The sequence below is a fragment of the Balaenoptera borealis genome (assembly GCF_965194805.1).
Source record: "Balaenoptera borealis genome assembly, chromosome: 11".
NCBI lineage: Eukaryota > Metazoa > Chordata > Mammalia > Artiodactyla > Balaenopteridae > Balaenoptera > Balaenoptera borealis.
In genome coordinates, this window is record NC_138868.1 from 42,833,275 (window position 1) to 42,859,009 (window position 25,735).

Genomic DNA, 25,735 nt, shown 5'->3' on the forward strand with positions numbered 1-25,735 from the left:
GCCTGAGCAGAGACCTGAAGGAGGAGGGAGAAAGAGCTGGGCAGTTGGCTGGGCCAGGAGCATTCTAGAGAGCAACTCATTTTGAGCAGTACAATTTTAAAGGATTGGTGGATTACTTCTGTAGAGGGAGTCCAGCTGCTGCATTCCTTGTCACTTTCAATTAACCATGAGTACACCCAGCTAGCTCATCAGACTCCCGTGTCTCTCCCTTCTGGCAGCTGGGGACAGATACCTTAGTCTGTGCCAAAGCTGCCACGCTGGACCCGCAGCTGGAAGCAGAGAAGGCAGCCCCGCCCCTTTCTCCTGGGTCTCTGCCGGGGTGGTGAGAGCTGTAACCCTTACGCTCCCAGTCCCCAGCAGCCCCAGTCCCTCCCCACTGAGTCTAAAGGGGCATTAAAGTTTGCTTTAAAGTTTCTTTCGTACCTGGTGAGTCTGTGCTCTCTGAGTAAGGGCTCTCATTTAGAAGCAAAATCACCCGCTCTTAGAGTCACTTTTAGAATTAAGAATGTAATCTTCCACCAGATTTAAAGGGTATTAGAATTTTGTTGTTGATGTCAAGTCCTCAAAGCTGTCATATTTGGAGTGAGGGTGTTAACAAAGAAGTATATCTAAATATTTGTTAATTGCCATGCATATATTTTTAAAATTACATCGGTGTTTGTAGCTTCTGATCATCTGCTCACGTTCCAACTGATGACTTGCTGACTTTTTGCCATGCCTGTTGATATAAGGTACAATTACAAGGAGGATGCTGTAAGCTCCTTGAGGGCAGGACTATGTCTGTTTTTCTCACCATCGTAACCCCAGTGCCTACCTTAGTGCCTGGCACATCGGAGACCCTCAGTAAATGCAGATGAATAAATGAATGACTCCAAAGATGACAGCTTTGGTACAGAGAGAAAAGACGTTTATGCTAGAGTGGAGGGGGGCAAGCATAGAGAGCACAATGTCTGAAGCAGGAGAGGTAGGATGGGGCATGAGCAATGATTCTTCCCCCTCTAACTTCGGAGATACTGGGCACCCAAGTGAAGTGTGCATTTAATGCACAAGGCAGGGCAGGGCAGGGCAGGGTGGGGAGATGAGTGTGAGAAAATCACTGGCACAGAGTCCCTTCCCTCCCATTCCCCCACACTCCACCTCCATGGATGTTGGATTGTTCTGGTCAATTTACTTAGCCCCTTGGAGACTCAGTTTCATCATCTGGAAAATGGGTATAACAATCCTGACTTCACAGGGTTGCTATGAGAACTAAGTAGGATAACGTATATAAAGCTCTTGACCTAGAGACTACTACCATAAAACAGTCATAATACACTCTCATTTTTTCACTTAACATGTACACATTGAGAGGCAGTATACATGGTTGGGAGCAGGGATCTGGAGCCAGACTGCCCATGTTTGAATCCCAGCTTTATCGCTTAGAGCTGAGTGGTCTTAGGAAAGTTACTGAATTGCTCTGTGCCACAATTTCCTCATCTGTGAAAAACAGGACAACAATGCTTATCTCATGGTGTTATTCTGAGGATTAAGTCGGTTAAAAAATGTAAACCACTTAGAACGGTATCTGGCATACAAGCATTATTATTGTATGCTAGGCATTTTTCATGTATGTTTCCCACTTTGATCCCTCTGGGGCTCAAACAACAGATATGTTGATGTGATGGTGGAGAAGTTCATGTTGGATGGGCTGGATCCATGTCTCATGCCAACACTGGTTCTCAAACTCGAGTGGGCATTGGATTCACCCTGAGGGCTTGCTGAAACACAGGTTGTGGGAGCCCCACCCTCAGAGCTTCTGATTCAGAAGGTCTGGGTGAGGCTTGAGATTTTCTGTTTCTAACAAGTTCCCAGATGGTGCTGATGCTGCTGGTCCAGAGACCACACTCTGAGAACCACTGTGATGTAACAAGAAAGGATGTCAGAAGCTCTAAGAGAAGAAGGAAGGATGGATGCATAAAGAGATAGGAGTTCTGGAACAATCCCAAATAGGACTGAGTTATGGGCACTAGTAGAAAGAATAATTTGTTCATTTATTCATTCAACATTTACTTACCGCCCACTGTGAGCAGGGCCCTGTATTCACCAACTGGTTGCAAGGACAAAGATTTAGCCAAGCAGAGAGAACAGTGAGCTGGAGAGGACTATCAATTTACTGAATTAAAACAGCATCAAAGAAAGAAGCCATGTCCCCACTGGCCTAATTCAGGCATCATTTTGTGTGTGTGTGTTTATCAGAATATACATAAAATTTACCATTTTAACCATTTTTAAGTGTACAGTTCATGGCATCAAGTACATTCATATGTTGAACAGGCATCACCACCACCTATCTCCAGAACTTTTTTCATCTTCCCAAACTGAACCTCCGCACCTGTCCAATAATTCCCTATTTCCCCCTGCCCCACATCCCCTGTACTTTCTGTCTCTATGAATTTGACGGCGTAGCTCATATAAGCGACATCAGACAATATTTGTCGTTTTGTGCTTACTTACTTCACTTAGCATAATGTCTTCAAGGGTCATCCATGTGATAACATGTGTCAGAATTTCCTTCCTTCTTAAAGATGAATAATATTCCACTGTATGTATACACTACATTTTGTTTATCCATTCATCCATCAGTAGACATTTGGGTTGTTTCTGCCTTTCGGCTCTTGTAAATAATGCTGCTATGAACATGGCTGTACACTATCTGTTCAAGTACCTCCTTTCAACTCTTCTGCATATATATGTCTAAGCATCATTTTAAAGCAGATAAATTTTGTTTGGGTGAATATTAAGATCACATTTCCCATCTCCCACCCCCCACTTTTCCCTTCTTAGAACTTTATCCCTCCTGACACTCAGGTACCCAGATCTCTCAGCTGCCCCAATCTTATAAATCATTCACACCTCCAGGTAAATTAGAACAACAAGAACAAGAGGAATATATTTTAGTGCTTTATGGGCTGAGTGTATGCATGAATCTTCCTTTCCCTATAATGACAATCTTGCTGATGCACTGTCCAAACACACCTGTGCCAGGAGCTTGTTCTGTACTATAGGGAAGACATTTAGTCACTGGAATCAGACACCTGAGAGAGAAGCCTGGCCTTACTATTTACTATTAAATCACTTTAGGTAAGTGATTTAATCTCTCTAGCTTCAATTTCCTGATCTATAAAATAGGGATAATACTTCCTATCTACTTGGTTGCTGTGAGAATCAAACTAAGATAAACTAATTAAATTAAGATAAACCAAGATAAGGTAAAGCACTTAACCAAGTGCCTGGCATATGGTAAGTACCCAACAAATATTGGTTGTATCTGGGTAACTCCTTCAGATACATGCCAAGAAAGTTCCTGACATCTAGGTCCATAGAAGGACATTACAATGAGCATGGAATTAACAGTTCCACTAGGCCAGAAGTCCAGAATCCTGAACGCTGGACATTTTTTTTAAATCACAGGATTCAAAATTACAACCTGCCCACAAGAGGTTAAAGATATTTTTGGATGGGGAAGATATTTTGGGTGCTCTGTGGAACCCACAAATTGTACCAGAATCCCCAGCAGCCAGCTATGGGTGTAAGTGTTCTTCTTGAGTTTTTTTTTTTTTTTTTCTTCTGAGTTTGCAAATGCCAGATAAAAATGGATTCCAGAACAATGGAAATTTGAGATGAGAAATGGTTACCGCAGATTTGGCCGCGTCTCCTCCTAGGATCGCGCCAGTCATTTTGGGACATGTTCTGACAGCTTGCCGGCCTCTTTCTAAACCTCTGAGAGGGGGTGATGTTCCTGCCACTTCCCCTGGAAGAATATTCCACGGTGAAATATGACTCACTGGCAGGGCCCTTGTCTTTGAGATTCCCTTTCTTCTCCTGACCCACTTTCGTCTTGCTGTGCCCTTTTGTACAAAGTCAAACGAGGCCTCCCCTGGATAAGGCTGCTCTGCAAGGACTGACGTTTAAAGACCATTACCACCTCTTCAACTCGGCCCTGCTCATTTAGCCAAGCAAAGCATGTTTAGTTCTTTTAATCTTCCCTCATAAATCAATCTCTTCGTTCCCTTAATAGTCCTTCTCCTGTGCTTTGAACTCCCTCCAGTCTGGCCAGCCTAAGCTCTTGTTCCGTTTACACTTGAAAATTGCCAGTCAATTGAGAAATGGCCGCACAGGAAAAACATCCGTGCCTCGGCAGGGTTCTGGGAGCTCCCACCACGCTGGACTGTCTGCTGCCCAAGGTACTGTGAGCCCCAGAAGAGCCCTGCCTGGCGGCCAAGCCCCAAGGCCTTAAGGTAGACACAAGGCATTTGCTGCCTACTCCGTTATAGGTCTTTCCATGGACCTGGCCCACCCGGCCAATGGTCAAGGGAATTGCATGAGAAGCCCCCTCAGATACCTGCCCCATTCCTTGCCCTCAGCCTCCTCGATCCGGCCCACCTTTCACTTGGCATCTACCTACTAGAGCGACAGGGGTCCCTGGAAAAGCCCAGAAGGGGTCTTACCTGGAAGGTGCCGGCATGGTCTTCCTCCTTGTCACCCTCTCTGTTCTCTTTGAGGGCGATCAATGTGAATCCTCTGAAGTAAGAGGGAGGGGCAGCTGAAAGTGTCACTGCAGAGACAGAAGAAAGCAGATGATAAGCATAAGAATCAGCTGCCTTCCATTCGTCAAACGGATAAACGTTGAGTTCCCCATTAACATCCCAGCCCTGTGGGTAGCAGGGGCAGCTGTCAGTGGGAAAGGCTCATTCTGTAGAGTAGTGAAATCTCACCCTCTCCACCCAGCCCCCTCTCACATTTCAGAACCTGCTAAACGTCTGAACTACAATCTCACTTGGGAATTCTTGAATCAACCAAGGCTGAGGTGAGCTCTCTCTCAGTAACCACAATTTGACAAAAATAGTCCCTGGTCAGCAACTCTAGTCTTGACAGTTATCTAATGTTACACTTCCATAGGTCAGCCCAAGAGAGATCCAGCTGCTTGCAGCACAAACTCCTGTAGGATGTGGCAAAACACATTTCCTATTTCTTGTGGGTACTCAGCTAGAACACATTCCCAGCCTCCCTTGCAGTTTGGTCTGCTGGTGCCCCAGTCCTACCGGTGGAAAGTGTGAACAGACATGATGCATGCCACTTCCTGCCTGGCCCATCCAAACTTTCTACATGATTCTCCATTCTTCCTCTCCCATCTCTGCCTGCTGAATGCAGGAGATCCAGCAGAGGACTCTGATGCCCCAGGAGAAGGATGGTAGAGCCACAAGATGTAAGGAACCTGGGTTTCTGAATAACCACACAGATAATCACTCATGGACCAGAAACATCCATATTATACTTGGCATAAACTGGAAATAAACTTATACTGTGGGGGATTGTTTGTTACAGCAGTTGGAATTATGAACCTACTTTAAACTCTTCCTTCCCACATTGACCCAGAGAACTAGGTATTCATTGAAATCTAGCTCAGGGATCTTAGCAATGATGTTTGCCCCTCCCTTTGTATCTACAATCTCCTGAGATGGAAATCCTTTATTGCAATTTTTGCACTGGATTGCAATTCTATTTTTACCACCCTTCTCCACTGGACTGTGAGTTAATGCTGGAGAGGAACTGGGTTTTCATTTTCTTTGTATCCCTATCACCTAGCACAGAGCCTGGCATCTAAGAGATGCTCCATTCAAGCTTCTTGAAATTGATGTAAACTGAGGTCTAAATTACTGCCTACATTAAAATGCTAAGATTCTTTAAACATAAAATTATAGACTATTGGTGCTATCCTAAGAATCCTCCATTCCAAGCCCTCTAATTTCACAGATAGGACACAAAGACACAGAAATGCCAACAGACACACTGAAGGTAGTAAGACCATCCAGAGGCAGGCTTCGGGTCTGGTCCCCTCCCCAGTTTAACACTCCACTCATTGCTCTACATACTGAGTATATATAGGAATATCTATAGTGTGTGTATTCCGTAAGCGTTGACTAAGTTTTCAAAATTTAAAAATCAATTCATTGAACCTATAGTATTTACGTGATTCTGATAAGCAAACCCCTGTTGAGGAGCGGCATTTAGTCTTCTAATTTCAGTCCTGAAAATGAAACATTCCAAAAGTCCAAAAATTAAAACCACCATCTAGGATAATTCAGCAATGGTCCGTGAGCCACCAACACAATGACATCTCAGAGAAGCACTTGGAGACACAAAGATTGCACATCTCATGCTGTGATTGGTCAGTTCATCCCACAAAAGTGAAGGTGCATTCTGATTGGTGGCTACTGATGTCTATAAAAGGTCAGAGAGAAAGTAAGGAAGAGAGGATGAGAGAAAAGCACAAAGAAGTAAAGAAGAGTAAGAAATGTGGTTGCTCAGCAGTGGCAGGCAGAAAATGATGGTTATGATGTCAGGAGAAAGAACTGAGATCTCTGAGGGATAGACAGACAGCCTCACAGCAGTCTGAGGTTATCTAGGGTGGGGTGGGAGGGCTTTCAAGGCTATTCTACACAATTCTGGAGGAAGGGGAGCAGAGAACAAGAAGCAGACAGTAAAGGTGCTCTGCCCAGATCACCTCAAATTCCTCTGTACCATTGTAATGTGACCCTGGTGCTGATGTGCCTTTGTTTCCAGAGGCCAGCACCTGCAGCTCGTCCCTGGTCACTGGAGTCTGCTCTGCCTAATATGAAAGGCCCAGCTACCTTGCATCAGGTGATGACAATTCTGAGGGGTACCTCAAAATGGCCCTGCAGAATCAGAGCTCACTGGGGTCATGGGCTGGCAAGGCTTCTTCCTCCCCGTCCCAGTTCCCCACTCCCTTATTGGCTTCCCCTGGGAGCACTTCCTTAATACGTCAATTGCACCCAAATCCTCACCTGAGGGTTTGTTATGGGTTAAATTGTGTCCTCCCAAAATATATGTTAAAATCCTAACCCCAGGTTCCTGGAAATGTGACCTTATTTGGAAATAGGGTCTTTGCAGATGTAATTAGTTAAGATGAGATCACATTGGGTTAAGGTAATCCTAAATCCAAGATGGCCAGTGCCCTTAGAAGAAGAGACATGGAGACACACAGGGAAGAATGCCAGGTGATGACAGAGGCAGAGACTGTAGTGAGGCATCTGCAGGCCAATGAACAGCAAGGATTGTCACCAGAGGCTGGCAGAGGCATGGAAGAGACTCCCTGGGAGCCTCCAGAAGGAACCAACTCTGATGACATTTTGATTTCAGATTTTTAGCCTCTAGAACCGTGAGCAAATACATTTCTGTTAGGTTTAAGCCACCGGTTTGTGGTTCTATACATGGGAGCCCTAGGAAATGAATAATATCTGCTTCTGGGGAAGCCAGCATAAGACAGACAGTCAATTTCTGCTGCACAGTCGCTGCCTTCAGGCTACAGCTCAAACCCCATAGACTGATAGGCCCACAGACTCTGCCCTTCTGGAGAGCTTCATCAGCCACATTTCCACTCCCTGCCACACCGCATTTCAGTCCTGGGACTCGCTCACTGGCAGTTTCCTGAAAAGCCATATCATTTCACCCTACAGTATTATTTCTTTCCATATGCTATTCATACGCTTGGAATGTTCTACCTCCTCCATTCGTAGCAAACGTCTTTAGAAATCAGCTAAATTTTCACCTTTTCTGTGATGTTTCCTCTGACTTCCCCATCAAGACCTGGGTGCTCTTTTTCCCTGGACTTTGTTAAGATTAAAAATACCTATACAATGGGCCTAGTAACAGCATTTACCTCAAAGTATCAGTGTAAAACATAAATAATTAATGCACTAAAGTCCTTAAATATGGTTGGCAGATAATAGGCACTTATTAAATATTAGCTCTTATTATTATCAGTGATGAGATGATCACATTAAATCATATTTTGTGTGTAAGTATTTGTTTACCTATTTGAGAGTCCTTCAAAGGCAAGAACCATGTCTTAGCTCAGCACAGTGATTAGCACAGAGTTGATATGTAATTACATTTACTGAATCGTGTTCATGGACTGCTAGACTCAGGGTTGTAAAGATGTCAATTCTTCTCAAATTGATTTATAGATTTAGTGCAACTTACATTAAATTCACAGCATGATTTCTGTGATATTGACAAGCCGATTCTAAAATTTATGTGAAAATGCAAAGGGCCAAGAATACCTAAGGCAATCTGGAAAAAGAAGGGCAAGGTTGGACGGCTTCTATTACCAGATATCGAGACCTATGCAGCTATAGAAATTAAGCCAGTGTACCATAACAAGGAAAGAAAAATAGGCCTGAATAGTTTGAGGTCCAGATAAAGTTCCACAAATATATGTGAACTTGATTTATCATTAAGGATATACTGCAGAGCAGTGCGGGGAAGGAGATATTTTCAATGACAACTAGGAAAACCGTGTAAAAAAGGTGAATCTTGGTCTTTGCCTCACATCTTTCACAAAATAAATTTCACATGGATTGTAGAGCTAAATGTGAAAAGTAAAACAGTAAGGTTTTAGAAAGTAGCATAAGATAAAATATGAATGACCTTGGAGTAGGAAAGAGTTTTTAAACAGGACATAAAAAAAGAAAAACCAACACTGACAATAAAGAAGATGTGTAAATGGAATGGTATCAAAATTTTGCTTATCAAAAGACACTGTTAAGAAAAAGTAAGCCATGGTGTGGAAGGAGGTATTTGCAATCCATTTAACCAGAAATTGACTTTTATCCAAAATATATAAATTGACTTTTATCCAAAATATATAAAGCACTCTCTAAGACCAATAAGGAAAAGATAGAAAACCCAAAGAAAAAAAATAGGGAAATCACATGAACTAATACTTCACAGAAGAAGGTGCCCAAATGGCCAATAAACATACGAAAAGGCACTGAACCTCATCTGTCAACAGGGAAATAAGAATTAAATCCACAATAAAATACTACTGCATTTCCACTAGATTGACTAACCTTAAAAGGATTCACATTATCAAATGTTATTAACTGGAACTCTCACACACTATTGATGAACTGAATACGAGCAATTTTCCCTGGAAAACTCTTTAGCAGTATTTACTGAAGCTGAGCTTATACATACCCTATGACCCAGTGCTGCCACCCTTAAATCAACAGAAATGCAGACATATGTGCATCAAATGACACCTATCAGATGTTCATAGTAACATTATTTGTTTCCAGCTGGAAACACCCAAATGTCCATCAGCAGCCATGGATATATAAATTGTGGCCAGTCATAGAACTGAATGCCTTAGAGTAATGAAAATGAACAAATTACTGCTACCTACAACAACATGGGTAAATCTCACAAACATAATCTTGAGTGAAAGAAGACAGACACAAAAGAATACAAAAAGTATGAGGACATTTATATAAAGTTCAAAACCAGGCAAAGTAATCTATGATCCTAGAGGTCAGGTCAGTGCTTACAAGTGTGGGAAAGGGGAGGCAGTGCTGATTTGGGAGGGCACAGGGGTGCTTCTGGAGTTCGGGTCATGTTCTATTTCTTGATCCGGATGCCAGCTGCATGAGTGTATTCAACAAGTGATAATTCACCAAGATGCATGATTTGTGAACTTTTCTGTACGTAAGCCTTGTTTTGATAAGAATATTATTAAACAATCTTTCCGAATGGTAAGTATGCATCTTTTTGTATATCTGTGCAGAGCACTTAAAGGGCTACCCATAAACTCGGCTTCCTGGAATGATGCGTTCCTGTAAGTTCTAGAAAACTAAAGTTCTACTCTACATTATTAAATACAACGCAGAAGATGGAGGCTCTGGGGGCTGAACTTGTGTGGTGTTTCAAGCCATAATTATCAGTGGTGATGACTGTGTTAGACAGTATAATTTGAAGGAAGAGAGGAGACCCTATCCCTCTAGAGAAGCCCATTATATGACTCTCTCCTGAAATGAACAAATGTGCAGCGTGTTCTGAGTCCCAGTAATGACTGAAGATGACTGCTTGGCAATAAATAATAGAATCTTCTCTCTAATGACTCCTCCCAAGTGCCTCCCAAAAGAGGCCATTAAGAGACCCAGGAAATTCAAGAAATAAGCTTATGAAGGATTAAAATAAAATTTAAAAAAGGTCCATTTGGAGCCATCCTGTGAGCACATACAGGGAACTGGTTAAAAGCAAAGATTTCAGGTTAGAATCCTAGAGCCACCACTTATTAAGTGTGTGACCTCTGGTGAGTTATTTGACCTCCCTGTTTCCTCATTTTTTAAAAAAATGAGGTTAACGACATTACCTTTCTATAGGAATGTAGAGATGACTAAATAAACATTTACCACAGTGCCTGGCATATATAAAGGATCCAAAATTGTAAAGGATGATGATGGTGTTGCTGGTGATGTTGAGGATGAAGACGATGATCAAAATGATGATGATGATGATGATAAAGATCATGATGCTTAGCAAGCTCATTAACAAACAATGAGTTTCAAAAAGCTGGCCCTTGGGGACAATGTTTGAACCTCCAGAGAAAAACTCTAGTAGGTGCCAATGTAGGACCACTGATGGGACTGCAGCAGAGATCATTGTCTTGGGGGATGATGGTCACAGGGCCAGGTTATGGGGAGATTTGGGTAAGTCCTTATAATGAACTGAGTCTTCTTGCAGTGGCTCATACCACAGACAGTGAGCCCTGTGAGGGTCTCTCAGCCCCTCCCACCCCCACATGATAAAGCTTTTCAACACGCCTTTCTTTCTCTTGAATACCTCTCACCAGTCTTAATTAAATATTTATTTGTGAATTACTTGTTAAATGCTGGTCTCCCCTAATCACTTGTAAGCTCTGTGAGAGCAGAGACCAAGTCTGTCTTGAACTACGCCTCTGGAGACACAGAGAGAAAAGACCCAGCCTCTGCCTCCTGGGAGCACACAGCCTAACAGCTGGGAGAAAAGGACACATCGGCAGATATTTTTATAACATACAATGGGTGTTATGGAGGTATGAATGAAGTGCGCTGGGATCCCAGAGGAGAGAACATCTGAGTCTACTGGGGGAGTTAAAGGAGACTTCAAGGAGGAGGTGGCATTTGAGCTGCAAATTGAATGACGTATAGGAGTTTGTCCAGTGGACAAGAGGAACAATTCCATCTCAGGCAGAGGGAAAGGCATGGTGGGCCAGTCTTGGCCTTGGAAACCAGAAGTAATTCTGTAGTTCATTAGTTGCACGCTGGGAGGGAAGTGTTATAAGAGGCTAGGGGAGGAAGGTGAGAAGCGGGGAGATAGCAGGGCTTTGAAGACTTTTGGCTAAGAAGTGCAGATACCACCCTGGAGGTGATGAGGAGGCACTGAAGGGTCTGAGTTGGGGAATGCCGTATTCAGATTTGTGTTTTAGGAAGATGAGGCTAGAAGTTGTGTGAATATTGGATTACAGCCTTTCCCTAAAAACCAGCTCAGTGGCAAGGGCCTCTCTGGCCTGTTTGTATGAGGACTGATGTTTCACACAGGAGCCTGGCCTCAAATCTCCACCAAAGGTGGAGTTCTCCCCTCCTTATTATAGGAAAACACGAGTCCCATCTATTTCCCAAATAACTTTCTGAGCCGTTCAAATGCTGGTTTGTCAACCATCTAACATAAACTCCAGTGCATCTGCTATGCCTATTGCCATCACTGGATCTTGTCTAGGACCATCACCCTCCCCACTCTACCTCTGGGTTTCGGACCCCTCCAGCCCCAGCCTCAATGAGAAGGTCCTGAACCAGATCCCAGTTCCATTATAAGGCCAGCCCCTGCCATCCACCTGCTATATGTTACTGAGATGCCCAGTCTTCCCGCCCCACACATCAGTCACAATGAACTTGAGCTTCTGCCTTAACTTGTAACATGGGATTAGTTATAAGGACTGCTGGAGCATTACATAAGTCATGGTGGTCCCCTCCCAACTCTGCTCAACTTGTGGAGCTCTGGGCAGCTGCAACTCACTTGCATACCTTACTTAGAAATTGGCAATTCAGCCCACCCAGCCAGGAGCAGGCAGGAGAAGATGCTGGTGACAGGCTGGCAGATAGGAAGGCAGGGCTAAAAGTCCAAGGGTGAGCAAGTGCATGTGGTGAGGTTGGATTATGCTGTTCGCTTGGATGACCTTCCTCAGTGAATGCTCCCAGCATTCCCCAGAAGAGATGAAATACCTCTCATTCCAGATTAAAGATCATGCATATTGCAAGTTGTAAGGGCTGTAGCTGTAGATGTACAATGGATGTAGCTAACAGACCTGCGTTCAAATTCCTCTCTGTTTACTACGTGTTACCTCGGACTAATTATTTAACTTCTCATTATCTCAGTTGACAATCTCCTGTAAAATGGCAGTTACAGTACTTCTATTGTTATCATAACAAGTAATGAATTAATATTTGTAATAGTAAGTATATATAAATTTGGCTAAATTAATAAAATATATTTAAAGATCAATGAGTCTCCCCTCTAAAATAGAGATCATCATCATTTCATGCATTTGTCATAAGGACTAAATGAGATAAGGTATATGAAGCACATTGCAACCATTCAGTAGAAGTTCATTCTTTCCCCCATGTGCTCTCTCATCATGGAAAAGCTGGGAGCCAGGTGAATGGGTCCTGAGCTAACCAATATGTGGCTGGGAAGAGGAATGGATGGGAAGAATACTCCTGAGGAATTGGAGATATGTCAGCCAAGAGAATGTATCTGGGGGAGGGTAGGAAGTTCTAAGGGACACATGCTGTCTAGGACCCCCACACCTTCCCTTACACTGACTATGTGATCTTTGGGGCTGCCAATCACAATCCCCCTTCTCTCTCCTGAAATAGCAAGTCATAGAAGTGACTGTGACCCAGATGCAGTCTATCTCCATATCGTAATGTACCCCATTCCCCTGGGTATGTCACCCAAGCTGGGCCAATCAGAATCCTTCCCTGGGATTTTTCAGCTTGGAAGTAAAGCGGGAAAGGCTTTTCTTTCAGTTACAGAACTGAAAGTCTTTTCACTGAAGGTTGTTGACAGCTAGCTTCCCTGGCACTGGGAGAAAGTTTATCTGCAGTAAGAAAAATTGTGCCAACACATAAAAACACAGCCAAGAGGTAAAGGATGGAAGGAGAGAGAGAAGGTAAAAGGAGTGAATGGAAAAGATGGAAAGGAAAGGAGAAAGGGAGAGGAAGAGAGAAAAGGAGAGAGGGGGAGGGAGGGAGAGAGAGAGAGAGAGAACTTTGTTCAAGTCCCTAGATCCATTTATACCTGAAGCTGGCCAGATCCACCCGTGGGCTTTCCAAATATAGGACTCAATAATTCTATTTTTTGCTTTAATTAGACTGTGTTCCTGTCACTTGCAGTGGAAAGACTCCTGACTAATTTTGGAACAAAGAAAATAATTCTGCCTAGACTGTAAGATTCATTAACAGGCTAAAGAAACAGTACTTGTGACTAAACTGAGGTGGATGACCAGCAGGGTGGCAGTTAGTATTTAAATGCCACTGAGGTAACAGAAAATCAGTTGACTTCAAAACTATTTTAATTAGATGTCAGCTTTGGAGAAAGATTTTAAGGGATGTCAGAATGCTCTGTCCTAAGCCCTGACCTGCTCATCATTCTTACCAACTTCTTAGCTAAAGCCTTCTAAGGTTTGCTTGTCAAAACGGTGGATAATCCAAAATTAGATTATGTGGATAGGTCATTCAGTGACAGAATCCAGATTCATGAATGGTTGACAGCTACCGTGATGGACCCAAACATGCTGGATTAAGTCTAATGGGGAATCATGTCAAAGCTTATGTCCTAGGACCAGTTTCACTAGTACAGGGAAAGGAGGGCGGCAAGCCTTCCCACCAAATCACAGGAATTTTTTGCTGGCTGCAAGCTCAGTGTGATTCCAGAGTACAACACAGCTGCCAAAATAGCGAGCACAAGACCTGGCAAGCTTAACACAAACACGGTGTCCAGAACAAGGGAGATAATCATTCCGCCATGTTCCACCCTGATCAGAGCACATCTGGAGTCCAAGGTGCAAGGGAATAAGGAAGAGTGTCCTACAAAGAACAGTTGAAGAAACAGGGCATTTTAATCAGAAGAGAAGTCATAGTACCTGTTTCTTCACAAACATCTCAAGGGCTGACATATGGCCAAGGGGAGACCTTATCTGCTGGACTCCAGAGGACAGAACCCGGAGTGATGAGTGGAAGTTACACGGGAGGCAGTCTTTGGCAGCAGAGATGCACAACAAGGTCGCCTTAGCTCAGGCTCTGCTGATCTGCGAGTGTTGTCACCTAGAGGAAGCTCACAGCTCTTCCCTCCCCACCACTCCTCGGCCAAGGCAGGGGAATGTCACCATTGTGTTGGCTCTGAGGACATGCCACTGGCCACTGTGTTGACAGAAACAGGATAGGGCAGTGATGTGACCAGGTGCTAAAGTATGTGGGACTAGGAGGCTGGGGGTGGGACTGGGAGAGATGGGGATGGGGAAGCACATTCACAGAAAAGTGGCCACCTTTTGGCCACCTTCTCTTTGTGTCTCACCATCTTGCTTTAAAAAGAGAAAGAAAAAGAAAAGAAGAAAGAAAGAATATAGATTCCTGGAATCCAGCCCTTTGTTGGGGTGGAGCCAGTGAAGATATATATATATATATATATATATATATATATATATATATATATTCATATATATATATATATATATATTTTTTTTAACTTTCCAAGTGATTCTGACACATAACTAGGTTTGGAAATCACACAAATGACTCCACAAAGAGCTGATTCCAGGGAAAGTCACTTTAATAACTGGTGTCTACGTTTGATGGATCAACAATCCCCTCTGCCTATTCTCCATGTAATCAGAGTCAGTGTCTGAGGCTGGCAGCTCCTTCCCTTTGCTCTCTTGCCTGCTGTCCTTGTGCTCTTCACCTCTGAGCCATCAACGATCCGGCTTCCCACCATGCATATGACTGCCGATCTCTTCGCTTCCAACAGCCTTCACCCTGGGCCCGGAGCATCTCCCTGCCCTCAGCCTCCAGCCAAAGCCCCCAGGGCACTGAATGAGCATCCTTTCTCTCTGCTGCCACCACATGGAGATCCTTGCCATCTGTCCCCATTCCTTGGCCTCACCTCTCTCTGGCAGAGGGAGAAATGCTTTCCCTTCCTTCCATCCAGCTCTCTTAGAGGGAGATCTCACTTCTCTCTTTTAGAGGGGTTCTTGGGGTTTAAATGATACATTCACTTTTCGATAAATAATGATTTAGTGCCTGTGATGGCCACACGCTCTTTTGGGTGCTGGCGATAAAACGGCAAACCAGAAAGGCAAAGTCCTTGCTCTCATAAAGCTTGTATTCTAGCTCGAGGAGGCAGATGATAAAGATCATTTCAGAGAGTGGTTCAGGGGTATGAAGAAAATAAAACCAGGCAAAAGTAAGGAGAAACATAAATTGGTGGTCAGAGAAACCTCTTTAAAGAGATAACATCTGAGCTGAGACTCAAAAGACAAAGAGTGAGCCAAAGATCTGGGGGAGAGCATTCTAGGCATGGAGAAAAGCATATACAAAGGCCCTGGGGTGGGAATGAGCTTGGTGTGTTTGGAAAATTCAAAGGTCAGGGTTGCTGCTGTGAGGGGGAGGAGAAGAAAGAAAAGGAGGAAAAGAAAATGAAGGAGAAGAAAAAAAGGAGGAAGGGGAGAAGAAGAAGAGCACCAGCAGAGCTTCCTGTAGCACCTAGAATCCCCATTCAGTTCTTCCCGCCTGTCTGAGTCTGCCCACCTCCCCACACTCCCATCCCCCCCCACACAATATTTTGTGCTTGCAGCCCTTCCCTGCCCTTCCCCCTCTCACCTAGTCTGTGTTTGCAAATATCTCAACCACAACTGTAGACAGGATTCAAGTTATTTCCCGCGGGTCTCCTAGACCTCAGCAAATCAGTGGATGTGAGCGGGCCCCTGTTTAAAGTTTCCCTCAACTTTTCATGGCAGTTTTGAATATTCTGTGAAAGTTAGAAGCCTGGTCTATGTAGAGCTCACAAAGGTCTTCTTGTGGTGTTACCTAACTCCTTACCTTTCCTATCCTAGCCTCAACTCCAGCCCAGCCAAGACACCTAGTAAAAATGAGCTAGCTAGCCACACAGAAAGCTTCACGTGATGTAGTGAGCTCTCTCACACTGTAGGTGCTCCAGAGAGGTGCATATGACAGGAACCAGACACAACTGCACACCATCAGAGAAAAAACAGAGAAAGGAAATAATACTTGAGATCATTTGGGCCACTTGCCACTGTATTCAATACATGCATGCATGTGTGAGGGAGCATGAGCTGTAACTCTGGGTTCCCTTAGTCCATCAGATAGTGAGTATTTCATCCTTGTCACGTCAGTGTTTAAGGACCAACAAACCAATGGTTTTACTAGTGATTCAACTGAGGAAACACTGGTCTCTTCCAATGCTGGGGGGAAAAATAGAAGTGCTGGACTTACTGAGAAATGTCAGTTTGTTTTTATTCCCCACTAACAAAACTATCTGCTGGGGCACATAAATAAGGCTAGATTGAATCTAGTATCCATGTGATTGTTTATGTAAAATTGCAAAGGATTTTTAAGGAATAATTATGTGATTTTTGCTTTCCATAGTGCCTCTTGACTCTAACCCTCAAGCAATATGGGACTCCTCTCTTGAAAAAGAACATATATATATATATATATATATATATATTCAGTTAATATGTATTAACTGAATCACTTTGCTGTACACCTGAAACTAACACAACATTGTAAATCAACTGTACTTCAATTTAAAAAATTTTGATCTCAGCAAATTTAGTAAATTCCACAGCAGATTAAGAGCACTTATTTTAAATTAATCTTAATAAAACAATGCATGATCAATGGGATCTGATTTGGGGGAACTTATCTATTCACTAAGAGAATGAGAACGATAGTCTTCATTAAGACTTTAAAACTAAAAAAAAAAATGGGACTCCTCTGTAAAATTATTTCTTCTTTTTCATTCTAAATATATATCCCAGTGAGGTTTTTTTATTTTCTCTTAATTTCTTTCTTCTCCTTCCCCTTTCTCTCCTCCTCCTTCTTCTCCCTCTTTTCCTTTTTCCTCTCCCTCTCTTGCATTTTCTTGCTTTATCCACTTCTTCCTTCATTCCTTCCCTTCCTTGCTGCTTCCTTGAGGAAGGGTGAGACAAAGGAAGAGGGTGAGACAGAACAGGCTACTCTGGCACATTGGCCCCTTTTTTCTTCTCAGTATGAACCCTATCAACACACCACACACAAGCGTGCGTGCACACACACCTACATCAACACTCCTTCCCCTACTGATTCATTTAGCAGGAATATCAATTCACGTGCTGTTGAGAAGACCCACCTAGACCACCTATCACTGAGAAAGAGAACATGAAACATTGTTTTTACATGACTATGCATTAAAACATGTGACAGAGACGGCTAACTGCCCCTCCAAATCCATTTTCACCTTCATCCTTTTGAAAACTAAATCCCTCCCCAAAGTTTTCACTGGGCATGTGGCTGCCCAGCTAAATGCTATCTTTCCCAGACTCCCTTGCAGCTAGGTGTGGTCATGGGACCAAATTCTTAGCAAGGGAGTGTGTTTGGAAGTGCTAGCTGTGATTTCTGGGTCACATCACTAAAAGAAAGCTGCTTGCCTCTACTTTCTTTCCCCTCTGCACGCTGACTGGAACTCAGATGTGTTGGTAGTGAGCTGGCTGTCACCATGCTGATGAGGACAACTCCCTAGAACAGTGCTGTCCAATAGAAATAAGCTCAAGCCAGGGGAAATTCATTTTACTTGTTAACAAGTAGCTGGTAGGAATAAATGTAAAACAAGTAAAATTAATTTTAACAATATATTTTATGTAGCCTACTGTATACAATTATAACTTCAACATGTAATCAATATAAAATATTATTAATGAGAAGCTTATTCTTTTTTCATACTAATTATTCAACAACCAGTGTGCATCTTACGTTTACAGCACAACTCAATTTGGACGAGCCACATTTCAGGTACTGTGACTTGTGGCTACCTTTGGACTGCAGAGTGCTAGAAGATGGTAGAGCACAAGACAGAAGGAACCTGGGTTACTGATTGACCTTGTGGAACAAGCCACCCATCATCTTGGATTTCCCATTTATCTCTTGTTTAAAACACTGTATTTTGGGGTCTCTTTGTAACATGAGCTTAGCCTGTATCCTGACTAATACAAGATGGTAAGTTTTTTTTTTCCCTGCAGAAATTGGTATTGACCTACATCTGACATTCTGTATAACAAGCTAATGGCATGTTTGTAAACATATCAGCAATTATAGCCCATTGTTCCAGTTGAGTCAGCCAGCTGGAATGGAACAACTTAACTGTGTATGGGAAGTACTCAAGTTTTAAACCTTGAAAAATTCCAACTTTTATGCTTTCATTTTTTTGTATGTTCTGGTTTTTTTTGTTTCATGAAACTCAAAGCAACAATCCCCACAACTATTAAGCATGTAGATATGCATGCATCTTTTAATTTTTATTATCTATTTGAACTAAATACTTATGAAAAGGGAGCACAAGTTAAAAAATTAAAGTTACCTAATAAAAAAAGAAAAGAGGAGAGGTGGGGTGTCACTTATAATTAATTACAGTTAATCATCAGCAGTGCTTAATTAAAAAAAAAAACACTAGATAAGAAATAGTTTATTTGAAAGACCTTATCCAGCTTAAAATTTTCAGATTCTACATATATACTTTTCAAATATATAATTTTACAGGCATATAATATCTGCATATAAAAACAAAACAACAGTCAAATTAGGTTTTTTTATTTCCAATTTGTTGGTTTCCCCACAAACAAAAGGAATTGGCTAAAGATTGGCAAGGTTCTTCGTGTTTCTAAATTAATCTTCTGGTTTATGGGGAAATGCAATACTGAAGTCTATAAAAAGAAAATGTAAATAAGGACCCACCACTTCATACTTTGTGTCCCAAGATATGTCAATTATTATCTTTTTTAAAAAAATTAATTAATTAATTTTATTTTTGGCTGCGTTGGGTCTTCATTGCTGTGCGCGGGCTTTTCTCTAGTTGCGGCAAGCGGGGGCTTCTCATTGCGGTGGCTTCTCTTGTTGCGGAGCACGGGCTCTAGGCACATAGGCGCAGTAGTTGTGGCTCACGGGCTCTAGAACACAGGCTCAGTAGTTGTGGAGCACGGGCTTAGTTGCTCCGTGGCATGTGGGATCTTCCCGGACCAGGGATGGAACCTGTGTCCCCTGCATTGGCAGGCGGATTCTTAACCACTGCGCCACCAGGGAAGCCCTGTCAGTTATTATCTTGATTTGCTGTTGCTGTTTTCCTTCAACAAAGACTCAACATCTAGAAGGCTGAGGGTAGCTGGGTGAATTCAGTCTACTCCTAATTTATTTTATTGAGTCAGTGTAGAAGACTGGTTAAGAGCAGAGATTTAGGAGTTAGACATCCCTAAGTTTGTATCCTGACTCCACTGATTATAGCTGTGTGACCATGGGCAAGTTACTAAACCTCTCTGAGATTTAGTGTCCTCATCTATAAAATAAAAATAATAAACTGCCCCAAAGTACTGGAAGGAATAAGTGAGATGCGTAGGAAGTACTTAACACAATGTCTCATCCAGTGCTAGCTGCCAAGTATTTTTCTATTTCCAAAATAAATAATGATCTCATAATATGTGTGTGTGCGTGTGTGTGTATGTGTGTGTATATATATATATATATATATATATCCTACTGTATGACAGTTTCTTTTGACATGGATTATTTCTAATTCTCATAGCTACTCTGTGGGCGGTGGGAGAAGCAGCCTCATTTTACAGTTGGAGAAACTGTGGCTCAGAGAGGTAAAGCTGCCTGCCTGAGGTCACAGAGTGAATGTGTGACTGAGCTGAAGTGGAAACAGACCCAGCCAACATCAAAGCCTGTGTTCTTTCTACCAGGCGGAGGTGGGACACTCTGAAACACACATTCTTATGGCAGTGTGTGCCCCAAAGAGAGACAAAGAAAAAGAAGGCAAAGCAGCTTTGGAGGTCTCCAAACCTCCCGGTTTAGAATAAATCCCTCAATTATGCTTGAAGTTGGACAAGTATTTATAATCTCCACTGGACATTCTTTCCCCATCAAGTTCCTTGAAATTTCCCTTTAAAGAGCATCTAGGAAAAGCCACTCTCATTAGCCAGGGTCTGGCTTTATTTTCCTAATAAACAGACCTTTGGACAGACAAAAGAGCTTCTTTTATTTTCAATCAATTCTTGAACATTTCAGCTGATTTTCTTCTATTTGGCTTGAAATTGGGATCTGGGAATGGCTGGTCCTGCAAATTGTCCTCCTATAAGGGAAGCCCCTTGAGGATCCTCAACTTGTTATTTTTAATCACTGTAATCTCTTTTTCAAAGGAGGCCGTGGTCAGAAACAGAGCAGGCCTTTCAGAGCTTTCTAAAGCACAATTATTGCAGAGGGAGGAGGATTGGGGGGAAGAGGGAGGGAGAGTAGAGAGATGTGGTGGGAGAGAGAAGGCAGTCAATATAGTACTAACAACTTGGAAAAAGGCTGAATCATCATCTCAGCTGGATCCTGGCTGTTGAGAAGAAACCCCATGTTTCAATATTTTTCTTAATAGTGACCATTTTATTCCAGTCTAGAATACCTAAAGGATATGCTGGGGTGGGGGGCATGGAGAGCAGAAGCTCTTTGGGGATGAACTAGAATACTGAGGACAAAGGTTTGCGGCAGGAAAACAAGCCATTGATTCCAACGATTGTGAGGGGCCCTAATTCAGGAAAAAATGAAACAGCAAACAGAACACCAGGGGAATGTTAATTTCCACAGCCTTAAGTCAATACCTAGAGCAGAATGTATTAGATTTACTTCTAATATAACTATTCTAAGAAAGTATAAGCCAACAGAAAATGTCACAAACTAGGCCAGTGCCCTTTTCTTCCTAACTCTGAGCGGCAGAATCAGGTTTGCTAATCGCAGAGTATTTTACTCAGAGGGCCTTAGCATGGTTCCTGCAAGATCTTTCGTTCAGGATCTCTTAGTCACCAGAAAGGAGATAAGATGATTGCCCACCAACAGCCTGAGTCGGATGTCACAGTCCCAAAGGCTAACTTTTTAGGCTGGAATAACGTACAAGGTGAAAGTCTAGTGCTCCCCTCCCTACTAGCCCGTTTCCACCTGCTGGCCATGGATACTTAAGCAGTCATGGAACCTCTCTGTCTATGTGAATCCCAGATGCATCTCTGTCTCAGTGCTGGGGCCACTTGCTGCCAGTGCTTGGACAAACTGGGAGGATTCAAGTGGGAAAAGAAACCCAGAAGGACTCTTGGCCTGCGCAGCAGACTAGCCTGAATTACCCAAAAAAGAAATCCTCCCAGGACTTCCCTGGCGGTCCAGTGGTTAAGACCACTGTGACTCCCCGCTTCCACTGCAGGGGGCACGGGTTCAATCCCTGGTCGGGGAATTAAGATCCCACTTGCCATGCAGTGCGACCAAAAAATTAAAAAAAGAAAAAAAGAAATCCTCCTGGTCCTAAACTAGGAATAGTCTAAGGCAAGCCTCATGATATGGAGAAATCATTCATTCATTCATTCAATTATTTCATGAGGACCCAGGTAACTGGCATTCACTGGTAGACTGGCTGAAAGGAGTGCTGAAAAAAACCTACTTTTAAACGCATGCACACACGCACACACACACACACCCCAGAAACAAATCTGACCAGGCACATCCCTCCATTATTAAACCATTAGGACCCCATAGCCAGCTCAAACTAGCATATATTGGGGGCCCGCTGTAGCTCAGACATGCTCATCTTTATGCACTCATTCACTCCCTACAACCGCCCAGGGTGGTTGGATAAACAGCTGTTTTCAATAGCTGGGAAACAGGTTCAGAGAAATTAAAGGACTCGAACAAGGTCACACAGCTACTAAACCCCGGTCCGCCTGACTCCAGAGCCACCTCTTTCCCTGCCACGTGGAGCCGGGACAGTTTTCCTAGGGAACGCAGGCCCTCGGTTTGGGGGAGGACTCAAGAGGCCAGCGGGGTTACGCCCACTTCCCTCCAGTCCACGGAGAGGACTGGCTGCTTCCCAGCTCCGAGGAGAGGCTGCGGCCGCTTGTAGGTTCTCAGGGCAGCCCAGCCAACCCGCCGCCAGCTCCCCGGGGCTGGGCCGGGTGTTCTCCACCCCACCCCCACCCCGCCTGTCTCCGCGGAGTAGCCAGCATCCCGCCGACCCGTGCCGGCTTGCAGGGGCTGCCCGCCCGGCGCTGAGCGCATCCACGTGCAGACTATGCCGGGAAGCCCGCTCTGGGTAGCTCCAGGTGAAGAAAGTCGGGAACACGAACTCGGGAAAACGGAGGAAGCGTTCTGAGAAGGGTTGCTCCCGCTCCTGGTCGCCTGTGTGGCCCGGGCCGCCGCTGACACTGCCCCAAACTTTCTCCAGTGTTGTTCCCATTGCTTCCTCCCGAGATGCTTAGGAACCGGGAAAGTGGGGATGGAAGAGCACCCCACTCGGTGCCCCAAAGCCCCTCTCTTCCTGCTTGGCCCTAGAATTGACTTTTGAAGGGGCAGGGGTGAAGGGACACGCGCCCTGTCACTCCCCGCCCGCGGGGCCCCGGTGAGGCCAGGCAGGCTTCCTTCCCTGCCCGACGTCCTGGTTCACGACTGGAGAAGGGCAGCTGCAGCACGGGGAAAAGATGTCTGGGGAGATGACCCGGCTGAAGAGAGGGGCGGTGGGCCCTGGGGAAGGCGTCAGTGATCTTCAGGTCTGTGCGGGTCGAGCTGCCTGTCCTGCCTGGGAGGCGCTCACTTGCTTGGACATCCCCTCTCTGCGCTCCCGAAAGCCGGCTCTCAGCTGAGGAGCGTAGGAACGGCATCCCTGGGGCACTGAGACTTGGCGTTGCGGGAGCCAAGGTCCCGGCCTCCAGGGAGCAGGCCTCGGAAATCCGGGCTTCCCTTCCGTCTTCATCGGATTCCCTTTCCCTGTCCGAAACTACCTAGAGCTCCCTGTCCACTGGGAGCCTGTCTTAGAAATCCAGAGTCTTCTCCCTCGCCTGGGACCATCGGAGAATAATTTGGAGTTCTTTCCAGGGACCCTTCCGAAAAGCTTCAGGCTCCTCTCCCCTCCTCCTCGTGCCCTGGGACCAGTTAAAGTAGAAGCCGAAGTCCCTTCTCCTGTAGGGATCTGCCCGGGGAAGCTGGAGTGACCATCCCACTGGGGACCGGTCAGCGAGAAGCTGGTTTCCTTTCTTTCAGGGATGGGAGTGGGGAAAGCCGGAGTCACCACCTTGCCTGGGACCCGACTAAGAGAAGCCAGGGTCCGCTCCACTCCAGAGACGGATCTGGAGAACGGCGAGTCTCCACTTCTCTCTTAGAGCCGGCGGGGGAAGAAGCCAGGTTCCCTCCCAGCCAGGCCAGAGTGACGCGTCGCTCCGCTACAGCCCATGCCCGGGAACCGCGCGTCGGACGTGGGAGCTGCATCTCCTGGCTGTGGCCCGCGACGGCCCCGGTCACTGGCTCGGGGCTAAAAGGGCTGAGGGCATCCAGGACAGAAGGGCCCTTACCGGGCTGCGCCCGCGCTGTGCGCCTGAGAACCGCGCGCCCTCCTCCCGCACCGCGCGGTCGGCGCCCTCCGGGGGCCGGGTCCCGCGCCCTCAACGCCACGGAGGGCCACTTACCGCGGTAGCTGGTTCCCGGCTTGTAGAAGTCAGGGTCGCCCTCCACACGGAGGCTGAACTCGGTGTAGCCCTCGCGCCGCGTGCCCTGGACGCGCAGGATGCGGCTGCAGTAGCCCTCCGACTTGGACACTTTGTCCAGGGTCTCGTCGGAGAAGGCCAGCGCCGCGGCCAGGGGCAGCGCCAGGGCCAGCAGCGCTGGACTCCGGCTCAGCCTCAGGGACGCCGGGGATAGCCTCATCCTCGCGGACCCCCAACTTTGTGCCTGGCCGCCGGCTCCCCACGCGACTCCTGCTCGAAGGGGTCCCCGCGGAAGCGAGACCTGGCAGAGCCCGGGCGGGTAGCGGAGCTCGGAGCCGGCGCTGGCGACCGGGAGACCTTGCCGCCTCGGCTTGGCGGCTGCCGAGCTGCGCTGCGCTGAGCTGAGCCGAGCGAGCCGAGCAGCGCGAGGAAGGGAGGGCGGCGGCGAAGGAGGAGGAGGAGGAGGGAGGGCTGATTCTGCCCAGATCCCCGAGCGCAGCGCTATTTTGTTTCCGCGCTGGCGATTAGCGGCGCGGCCGTGTTTATTTTGCGACGCTGGATTCCCAGGGTCTGGCGAGGAAATCATAGGGTACAGGGACACTGTGGACTCTGTCCCACCACCAAGGAGGCTGCTGCCCCAACCCCCTGGACCCTGTGGAGTAAGGGTGCTCCAAGGAGGGAAAGACTGAGAACTTTTGTTGCACACCTACTCTGTGTCTGGCAATATTCTGGGCCGTTTACTTACTATATCTGCTCACCTTTTCCACTCTCGCTTCACACAATAAACGTGACATTACTTTCACTCATTTTATAAATGAGCAAACTGAGGCTTTCGGCCAGTTAAGGCAGGGCCAGATGCCATGGCTATCTGACTCTACTGCCCTTCTCTGACCTGGAACAGGTCAGACTGGAGGATGGAAAGGAACAGAATGATTCATCCATTGGGCCCAGTAGGCACAGTGCTATGGCCTGTAATACCTTTGGAGATTCCTGAAAATGTTTTCTTTAAAATCAGAAGGAAAAAAAAAACTCTAGGTCCAATAAAATATTTCACTATATAGTATTTATTAATATATTTGTCTTTGTACCTACAGAGTCATAAAATATAGTGTTTACTGTTGTTTTATGAAGGGAGGAGCCCCCGAAGACAAAAGTGCCTAAAGCCCATGGGAGTCCTCACAGAGCCCTGGAAAGGGGTTTTGAAAGTTTCAGAGAAAAGCCTGCGTTTTCTTGGCTTAGATTTTAGTTCAGGTTCCTAGTCCCCAGGGACAGATGTTTGGAGAGGAGCTGAGCCTAAGCGCTCACTGGGCAGAGCCTCAGGCTCAACCCCAAAGCCAGACAGGAGAAGGCCAGGTGCAGGAATCTCTCCCACTGTTCCCCTGGGCACAGACTTGAATCAAACATTAGTCCTGTCGCTCACCCACTGTGAGACTTGAGCAAGTCATTTAAGCTCTCCAAGTTTCAGTTTCATGCTCAGAAAGGGTGCGTGTGTGCCTCTGGGCTAATACACCCTTCCGCTACAGGGTGCTAGAGTTAAATGAAATGACCCATATAAAATACTGGGCCTGGTCTCCAGTGTCTCCCCACACCCACCCCCAGGCTCAATGGGTGGGTCTGGGCTGGCCCTGGGTAGCACAGTAAAGGAGACCAAGCCCACTTTGGGGATGCCTTAATGCCTCTGCCTCCCCTCAGTGTGCACAAGCATCCCAAGTGCTCTCAGAAGCTTTGGTTACGTACCCCCTCCTTCCCCTGGACTGTCAACACGCTTCAAGAGCCTGCATTTAAAAAGCAATCTCCTGGGCTTCCCTGGTGGCGCAGCGGTTGAGAATCTGCCTGCCAATGCAGGGGACACGGGTTCGAGCCCTGGTCCGGGAAGATCCCACATGCCGCGGAGCAACTAGGCCCGTGAGCCACAACTACTGAGCCTGCGCGTCTGGAGCCTGTGCTCCGCAACAAGAGAGGCCGCGATAGTGAGAGGCCCGCGCACCGCGATGAAGAGTGGCCCCTGCTTGCCGCAACTAGAGAAAGCCCTCGCACAGAAACGAAGACCCAAGACAGCCAAAAATAAATAAATTTTAAAAAAAATGTTCT

The 25,735-nt window shown here is 45.5% G+C and overlaps 1 protein-coding gene across 2 annotated transcripts in view; it reads right to left on the reverse strand.

The window, feature by feature from the left end:
- SPON1 (spondin 1) overlaps nt 1–24,094 on the reverse strand; it is a 271,002-nt gene extending 246,908 nt beyond the window's left edge. For both annotated transcript variants that reach the window (XR_014231404.1, XM_082341465.1), the window contains exons 1-2: nt 23,627–24,094; nt 4,488–4,594 (exon numbers count right to left, since the gene is read on the reverse strand). Coding sequence is in view for 1 of the 2 variants with exons in the window: in XM_082341465.1 (XP_082197591.1) it covers nt 4,488–4,594; nt 23,627–23,864 (345 nt within the window). In the remaining variant the exon portion in view is untranslated. The remainder of the gene's footprint in view (nt 1–4,487; nt 4,595–23,626) is intronic.
- Nucleotides 24,095–25,735: the final 1,641 nt, after the last annotated feature.